This window comes from Pteropus vampyrus, unplaced genomic scaffold (genome assembly GCF_000151845.1).
Source record: "Pteropus vampyrus isolate Shadow unplaced genomic scaffold, Pvam_2.0 Scaffold6, whole genome shotgun sequence".
Lineage (NCBI taxonomy): Eukaryota > Metazoa > Chordata > Mammalia > Chiroptera > Pteropodidae > Pteropus > Pteropus vampyrus.
The window spans coordinates 8,007,333-8,016,508 of NW_011888787.1; the positions used below are offsets into that span (position 1 = coordinate 8,007,333).

The 9,176-nt window shown below is 52.8% G+C and overlaps 1 protein-coding gene across 1 annotated transcript in view; it reads right to left on the minus strand.

The window, feature by feature from the left end:
- SLC6A17 (solute carrier family 6 member 17) overlaps nt 1-7,255 on the minus strand; it is a 26,550-nt gene extending 19,295 nt beyond the window's left edge. Inside the window, exons 1-5 of the mRNA XM_023535015.1 lie at nt 7,199-7,255; nt 6,330-6,560; nt 4,459-4,585; nt 3,533-3,714; nt 1,756-1,866 (exon numbers count right to left, since the gene is read on the minus strand). Coding sequence (XP_023390783.1) covers nt 1,756-1,866; nt 3,533-3,714; nt 4,459-4,585; nt 6,330-6,560; nt 7,199-7,255 — 708 coding nt within the window. The remainder of the gene's footprint in view (nt 1-1,755; nt 1,867-3,532; nt 3,715-4,458; nt 4,586-6,329; nt 6,561-7,198) is intronic.
- Nucleotides 7,256-9,176: the final 1,921 nt, after the last annotated feature.

A 9,176-nucleotide genomic window follows, 5' to 3' on the forward strand; every position in this document is an offset into this window, starting at 1 on the left:
GTATCTTTGGAGAAGAAGGGAATAAGATCATGGTGGGCTGCACAGGCACTTCTATGGCATCCGTAATACTTTATTTCTTAAGAATGTTTATTATATCATTATATATGTGTCTTTATATTCCTGAGATATTTCATAATTAAAAAGATGTTTTAAAGAGTGTCTGAATCAAAAGGTGAGCAGTGTTGTGGGTGCAGGGGCCAGCAGCTAATCTCACGAATTGGTTTTACTTGTTCTCAGAGTTACACACAGGGCTTTCTTAACACCTGCATGGGGCTCATCTGGAGACCTGTGTGAATCTCCACATTTATGGACATCTCCAGGGTATATAAATTCCTCATAAAGCTCAGTAAAGTATAACTAAAAGACTCACGTGAACACATTAGACTGATCGTGAGTCTAGAGATACAGTTGAAGTAATTCATAAAAACAGTTGGCTCTCTTCTCATGGCCATCCCCACCCCCACCGCACGCCCCGCCCCTGCCTGCCAACCCAAAGAAATCAGGTTTGCGTTTTTTTCTTCTTTGTCAGATACCGTGTGTTCACAACCCCATGCCAGCCACATGACTCGGGAGTCACACTCATGCCTCTGGAGATTCACTAAGTGCTTCATAAAGTGGACCTCCATGGTTGTTCCCATAGAAACCTCAGATGTTATTTCCCAGAATGCCAAGGGCCAGGTTATGCGTCTGGTGAATTCCTAGTGGTGTGTGTCCTGAGCATTGCCGCCCCCGCCCCAAACACCAGAAGCTGTTCACAGTGGAAGAGCAGGGGAGTTGGGGGGAAACGGGGATTTCAAACTGCACTGGATCTGGATTTTTCTCCCTGTGTCATCTGTATGAATTTTCTGTGTAACTTCTAGTGTATGTTTGCATGTGTGTGATATGACACTTCGAGTGCCTATGTTGAGGGCCTCAGACTGGCGGGGTTCTGACCCACGCCTGTGACTGGGATCTCACCAGGCCCCCCTGCTGGTCGCTGATTGGTCAATTGGCATTAGGAGGTGGACTTCGCAGGCTGCCCAGCAGGGTCGCTAATTACATCGCTTGGGGCACTTTGAAGGGCATCCCAACCTGCATTTGCAAATCTCTTACTCCTTAGTGGACTGACTCATGCCAGCTGTGTTCAGTGGTCTGAAGGGGAACAGAGAGGCAAGGCGACACGGTGGGCAGAGACCACTGTGCCTGCTGCAGCCCCATGAAACATGTCCCGTTAAAGGAGAGGAGATGCAGATGAATTGGCTGAGGGTAAAATCACTGTCCACCTGGTCTATTAAATAAAACAGTAACACTGGTCCCCTGATTTGGGTACAAGCTGGGATTCCTGGGGGAGCTTCTTCTCTTAGGCATCTTCTTGGTTCCTGCTGTCACAGACCCACCCAATGAAACCCCCACCACTCCCTGTCCCCAGGCCCCAGCCAAACCACCATGGACTAACCACCAATGACTAACCACCATTACCACCAGCATGCCCGGTACTTTTCCACACTCTTGCTCATGTGGTTCCTTTGACTGCAATGTCCTCTTGCCGCTCATCGAAATCCCATCTGCTCTCTAAAGCTCGATTCATGTATCACCTCCTCCCAAACTGACGTAACGTACTTCTCCTTAAACCCCAAGGGCAGGGCCCATACCCCAACATCCGTGCATCCTTCCAGGGCTTGACATAATGCCCGACACACAGCAGATCCTCTGTGAGTGTTACACTGCATGAAGCTGATTGGGCCCATGGAGTTGTGGGCACACCTACGCCCTTACCTTGGGAGTGAACATGTGCAGGATACCATCAACAGCCCCTCGAAGCAGCAGCCCCCGGACCAGGAAGCAGGCCAGCACCACATAGGGGAAGAGGGAGCTGAAATACATCACCTGCAGAGGACAGGGATCCACTGTGGCACAGAGCCCTTCCTGCAGCTGGCGCCCCACCCCTGTTCACAGCTGGGGCACATGAGCCTCCTCTGATGGCTGCACAGAGCAGAGCCCTGGGACCCCTGGGCACGTGGCCAACCCCACCGTATGTCTGGCCTTGAGCCAAGGCAGAAACAGGAGCACAGAAAAGCTGGAGTCAGCATGGCCGAGCCTGGGGCTGATTTGCTCCTTGCAAGGGCTGGTGGGGCTGGGTCTGAGGCCTCCCCACCCCCAAGAGCCGCCGAGGGGGCAAGGGGCCCTTTGCTCTCCCCTCCTCATTTTTTCATGTCTCGTGCCTGCTTTTTTGTCCCCGGCCCCAGTGGACCCCCTGAGGATCTCCCCTGTCCTTAGAGCGCCTTTGACAGAAGGCATCCGGGAGATTATAGACATGGCTCCCAAGCAAAAACATCAGAAGAAGGTCCTCTTATGATTATAAATACTGTGCTATTTTCTAGCATGTGTTTCTTACATATTTCCATATCCCCATGTGCCTGGCACAGAGCCTCATGCAAAGAAGATGCTCACATGATGTTTGCTGCAATGAAAGAAATCAGGAGGGCTGCTCAGGCAGGATGGTGCGAAGGTTAACAGCGTGCATGTCTGCAGCTGGACTGCCTGAGTTTCGATCCTGGCTCTACCACTTATCGACACATAACCTTGGGCCATTTACCTAGCCTCGGTGTGCCTCCATCTCCTCATCTATAAAAGGGGTATAAGAACTCTTAACTTCCAATGTTGTCATGGACCGAATGTGTTCATATATGTGGCAGTGCCTGATAAGTGCCACGATGTGTGAGCTACAGTTTTGGCCTTTAGAGAGGGAAGAGGTGTGGCTGAGACCATGCTACCTTTCCAAGGCTTAGCTTCCTTGCTCACCAAGTCTGGTAAAGAACCTGGAGCCTCAGACAGACAGCCAGGACTCTAGTTCCAGCTCTGGGAGCGACCGGCTGTGTGATCTCAGGCGAGATGCTTTCCCATCTCTGGGCCTCAGTTTTCTCATCTATAGAACGAGTGAATTGGGCTACAGGATCTCTAGCGTCCTTTCCAGCCCTGGCAGTCAGTCCATGAATACTGACATGTGACAAAGAAGGAAGGGCCCTTATTTGAAGGGGATTTGAACTATAGGGAGAAGGTGTGTGGGGCGCGGCTGGTCTGCACCTGCAGAAGCTGTAGGAGCCGCCCTCGGAGGCCCTTTCACTCACGGCACCCACCTGCGTGCAGAGCCTGCTTGCTGTAGACACTGCAGGTTTTCACCAAAACTGCTGAGCAGGCTCTTCTAAGGCTTTTGCTTAGGATCCTGAAGGATTGGGATCTAGACAAATGTCCCTGAGTTAATACCCCTAGTTCCCACTTTAGTTTGCAGAGCAGGCATGAGTTATCTGAGCACAGAAGGCTAGGAGTCAAAGCCATGATTTTCCACAAGCCCATTCTTGGTGGGCTGTCCACTGGGAACAATACTATAGCAATGGCATTCCCATCGCTTCCTCAGAGGGCCTGTATGGTCACCTGAGCCATCCAGAGGCCGAGCCTCCCCACGGGATCCTGCATGAGATGACCCAGAATTCTCAGCCCCCTGCTCTCCATACCTTTCTCAGACAGTGTGGTCTAAGTGCCCCTCCGGACTCACCTTCCCCGAGGACTGGATGCCCTTGACGACGGCCATGCCCACAATGGTCCAGGCCACAAGGAGGCACAGGGTCATCTTCCAATTGAGGCCCCCACTCTCTGAGATGGAGTTGGAGATGTCCAAGGCCTCTCGGTACCAGAAGTAGGTAGTGGCTGAGCTCTTTTCACACTCTGCCTCCACCACTGCAACAGCAGCAAAGACCACAGGGCCTCAGTGGCGCGGCTGTGAGGCCACCTCCTCTCCTGAGGGGCAGCTGAGTGTGGGCAGCAGGGAGGGGCTGTGCCTGTTCTAGGTTAATCAGGACCTGGTAGACCCTGAGGACTCTTGGGCTCCCAATGGGGCCTGAGAGGCTTCAGGACACAGTGATTGGGCTGAGTTCCCACTCATGTCACCCCTCGCCCCCGTCTATCCACGGAAGGCAGGAAGGGTTAGGCAGAACTGGCCTCTAGTTCCTTGAGAAGGTCCTGAGCTGGGAGGTGGAGATGTGGGCTCCCATCCCTCCGTTAAATCAGTGGTGTGACCATGGGAAAGTTGCTTCTAGGTCTCGGTTTGCCTATCTGTGAGGTAGGATAAATCATCCAGCCCCTTACAGATCTGGCATGCCGATTAAGGCTGTTTCCAAGGAGGATGGTATTAGCGTAGCACAGGATAGTTGGTAACAAATAAAGAAAAGACACAATTTCCAGAGCTTTACCTACACCCACAAGTTCATTCAATCCCCATAAGAACTCTGTGGGATAGGCTGGCAAGAGGTCATCAGAAGGGGGAATGAGGATCAGAGAGGATAGGTGTCTTATTCAAGGTGACACAGCAAATTAATAAAATCCCAAATCTACACCTAAGCTTCTTAGGCTCATCTGACTCCTCGCTGGGACAGGGCTGACTGGGGTTCCCAGCTGGTCGTATCCAGGGGGTCCCATACTTACCTGCCACTGTCCTATTCCTTCTGATAGGACATTCACTCCAGGGCAGTGGGTACTGGAAGGACTTGAAGAAGTAGAAGATGCTCCACCCAATGATCACATTATAATACAGCCCGACAAAGAGGCAGACCTAAGGTTGAAGATCCATGGGCAGGGGGGTCACGGAGGCTGCAGGTAAGTCCACCCCACACCTCATGCCCACCCAAGGCCCACGGCTGGGGTGGACTGCACACAGCCGCACGCAGCCTTGAAGGAGGAGGAGGAGGGATGGGAAGTGGGCAGCTGAGGCCCCCTCCTCATTCTCCATTCATCTGGTATTCAGAGAATCCACGGAATGTTTCAGATATTGAAGTTCTCTCCTTTAAGCAATAAACTCTGAAAATGTTAATCCTTTCCGGGTTTGAAATTCTTCTAAGATGCTTAAAGCACTTCCCTGTCATTTCCTGATGACTCAGGATCAAAATTCCGGAGCTGCCCCAGGGGCAATGGCAACATGCACAGCTTTGGACTCTGTAGTCAACTGCCCCAGACTGCTGTGTTTTTCTGAGGTTTTCTGGATGCTCCTTATTGGTTTCCTGTGTCCACCCATCTCTCAGGACACTACACTCCCTTTGGTACTGTCTGCAGCCGGCTTCTTGAAAGACATCAGTTCTCATTTTTCATCTCTAGAAAGAAGTCACTTCTCATTTCTTGGAAGCATAGTAACTGACCTTGGCAGAATTGTATTTAAAATAGGGGTGCATAGATTCTGGCTGAGGATCAAGGGGTTTCTTTGAGAACAATGCTTTCATGTGCAGGAATCTGCCGCATCCACTCTGGATGCGGACAAGCCCCTTCTATCTCCAGCGGCCTGGCTATATTATACATCAGTGACACTGATGGTCGGTGTGACAGCTGAGGGCCCTCCCTTCATCGATTTCACCTGAGCCCTGACGTGCAGGAGCAGACACTCCTACAGCACACTTTACAGTGGATAGAGAGAAAAATAGACACTCACTTCCTTTACCTGGGTGTTTTCAGTGCAAGGGGGAGACCCCCCGCACCCTCACGGCCGGCCCCAGCACAGCGGGCTGTATTCGGCTGTGTCCGCTGTGCAGAGGCGATGCTGGCGTGAGAGGGGGCTGCACAGACCCTCCCCCATCTCTGCTTCAGGCAGGTTTAGACTGGCCCTGCTGCCAGGCCTGACAGAACCCTCAGTCCCTTCCAGAAGCAGATTCTAGTTTTTATTACAAGTGTAAGTGTGGGCGCCTGCAGGCTTTTCCCTTAAGGGAGGCTCAGTGTCCTCACTTAGAGCACTAAGCAAGGCCCCGTGGATGAGCCTGGAGCCCTCACAGAGCTCCCCATCCAGGCCAGTCAGGTCTCCCCATCATCCACTGTTCCAAAGCCTCACCCCTCCTGGGTTGGCTCTTGTCTGAGTCCTTCTCCAACTCTGCTCATGAACAGCAAAATGGCAAGGAGATCCCAGGGCTGCCTCTTCTCATGCCACCCACTTCCCCAATTAAAATACCGCTTCACCAAAGAAAGAGGAAGCGCCTTCCTCACAGGGAGTGGATAGGCTGGTATGCAGAGAAAGGTACCTGCGGTGGTCCACGTGTCCCCAGAGAACTCCAGCCGAGATGTCCCAGGCACCCCCTTGTGAGTACGTCCCGGCCTTTGCAACTTAGTAAAAATCCCAATATATCCTGCTTCAGGCTGTGGAGCCAACTTTCAGTTTAGGAAATATGTGGCCTTGAGACAGCAGCTGGAAGCAATTCTCACATCGAGGGTCCCCCTCCCTGCCCTTGACCCACCCGAGAACTCTGGTCTATAATCCCTGTACCCAGGAACGGCCTCCCTCCCTCCCGGTGAGCGCCCGCTGCTAGCCCGCAACTCACTATACAGCTGGAGAAGCCGATGCCCCCCAGACGGGGACACACATAGTGCCACACGCCAATGCTGCCACGGCGGATCCTCTGGCCCACAGCCAGCTCCAGGAAGAAAAGTGGGATCCCAATGATGATCAGCAGCACCAGGTAGGGCACCAGGTAGGCTCCTGGGGAGGAGAGAGAAATGTCAGTGGGTATCTGGAGCACGGTGCTAGGGTAAAGGAGGGCTGGCAGCCAGTCCTACAGTCCCGTCTACATCTCCGATCATCTCGGACTGTCACCAGTCCCTGTACTCCTCCTGGAATGTTCTGGCTCATGCGTGTGACCTACCACACACTGCCCACTCAGACCGGCCTTCCTCTCCTTGACTCCCCTGACCTGAAATGCTAAGGGAGGATCCAGATGTACATCAACACCTCCCACTCACAAGGCTGGACCGAGAGATAGACAGACAGACAGACAGACAGGCAGGCAGACAGGCACTGTACTGCCTCTCGGGAATCCACATGTCAAGTCATAGGCAGACAGACACACTCACCTCGTGACATACTCTGGGGACACCTGTTCACAACCCCACCCACCCACAGAGCAGCTGCCCAGATGGAGGGCCCCCCCACAGGCACAGACCCCGGGCACAGGCTTCTCCACGTCCGAGCCAGATGCTGACGCCACAGACTGGGCAGCTCCAGGGAAGCAGAGCTTGGAAGCTCTCCAGGGAGAGGGGGTCTGACCAGCATGGCCATTAATCTACAGCTAATTGGAAGGAACAGGGGAGAAATTAGCAGTTCAGGAAAGTGTAGCTAGGAGGATCATAAAGGATAGAATAGATCTCGCTAAAGATTTCAGATGATAAATTAACTCGCTGTCTCAGGCCTCACTGCAGACACAATCTCGTTTCCAAGTGACAGGGCGTTTAGCAGGAGAATTAAAACCATGTCTGGACACAGACGAGTGATCCCTGCCGAGAGCTGTGCCAACGACCTAGTCCTGTTAGTAATGCTGTTGGCACAGCCCTGCCTGTCCGCCAAATGGTGTCAAACTAGCCCCAGTCACCAGTGCCTTGATGGTCGCCCAGCACCCCTGGACCAAGCCCTGAAAGCTGGGAGGCTCCACAAGACCCCGAGCCACACTGCTCTGCCCCCCATAACATGACATCCCAGATGCTCCCCAACATGTGCCCAATCTGCCAACAAGCCCAGGGGATCTGCGTCTCCTGGGCACAAGACGTGGCACCTGGCAACAGTCAGCTGTTATCTACTCTGTACCAGGCATGGGCTGTGGGGGTGTCAGGGCAACAGAAGGCCCAGACGCTCTCTGGGGAGAGCTGGCAGGACCCACAGATTCATGTGAGCCATGTCAGCACGTGTGTACACACACGCGTCACATACACACACATCATACAGAACCGAGGGAGGGGTTGGGGTCCAATAGAGCTAATTTGGAAAGCTTCCAGGGGAGGCGACCCACTGAGCCTTACACGATGGCATCTCGTTCACTAAACACACACGTGCACAGAGTCCCACGAACACATCAACTCAACTCGTCACTAGCAAGTAGCCCCATCACGGTGCTGAAAGGAGGGAGGGCCTGAAGGTCTGCTGGTTCTGTCTTTTCACCTAGTCTGCCTCCCGGCCTTGAGCTCAGAGAAACAAAAGAGAAGTGATCAGTGGGAGAGCAAAGGGACACGGCCACACTAGTTCTGTATTGCGCCTGTGTGTCCCTGGGTGGGCGAGACATGCAGCGAGATGGGTCTCAGGATGTCAAAGACGCTGGTTGGCGTCTTCGGCAGATGCTTCTCTCCTCCAACCGAAGAACCAGGGAAAACCTGCAGGTAAGCGCTGTCCAAAGAGGGGTGCTGCAGCGAAGACCAGCCCCCCGCTTCCCGCCACCTGCCACCACCTCTCAAGCCCCAGGGCCGCTGACTCGGAGCTGGTCTCTCTACCACTCTGAGGCCCAGCTAACTGCAGCGCCCGGGGGGCTGCGGGCCGGGCGAGCGGACCTTCTGGTTAATCGGAGGTACCTTTTCATATCAACCCTCTTTGAAATCATTTAAAAATGCGCCATCTTCTACTTTAGAAAATATAATTTAGGGACACATCTGGATTTCTTTTGATGTTCCAGTGGCTTTCAGGAGCCTCAGGTCATCGGTCAAAACAGCTAGGAGCACTGCTCGGGGCATTAGGAAACTTAGCAGCCTGGGTGACCAACAGTCTGTGTCTCAGCCTACACTCTGGCTCTGTTTCTGGCCAACCCTGAGGTTTATTCCTGGGATTTAAAACCACTGTGGTCTCGACCTATTGAGATGCATATTGAATAAGGGTTGAGATCCAGACTCAGGTGGGCAGAAGGGGTTTGCTATCCGGGCAAGGTCCTCCAGAGGGATTCCAACTCGGGGGATGCGGGGGGCAGCGCACAGGTCCCTCCTACCTGGGAAGCAGGTAAGTGTGGTGATTGATGCTCAGGCCCTGGGGCCAGACTGTCCAGGCCTGAATCCTGACTTTATCACAGCTATGTGACCCCGAGCAAGTTACTTAACCTCTCTTTGCCTCGGTTTTGCAGTCTCTAAAATGAGGATGATGACAACGCCTTCCTCACGTGGGTTCGTTGTGCAGATTCGATGGTCGAACCATAGGATCAGTGCTTTGGTTGTTCCAAGACGCTCAAATATCAGCAGTTTCATAAATCTCAGCCTAATATTCAGTACGTGCTTAGAACAGTGCCTAGCACCTAGTAAGCATTTAATAATAATGGTCAACACATGCAATATATATATGCCTTACTGCTAAATTATATACCTGAAACTTACTGGATCTCGTTAACCAATGTCACCATAAGAAAGAAAGAAGGGAAAGAAGG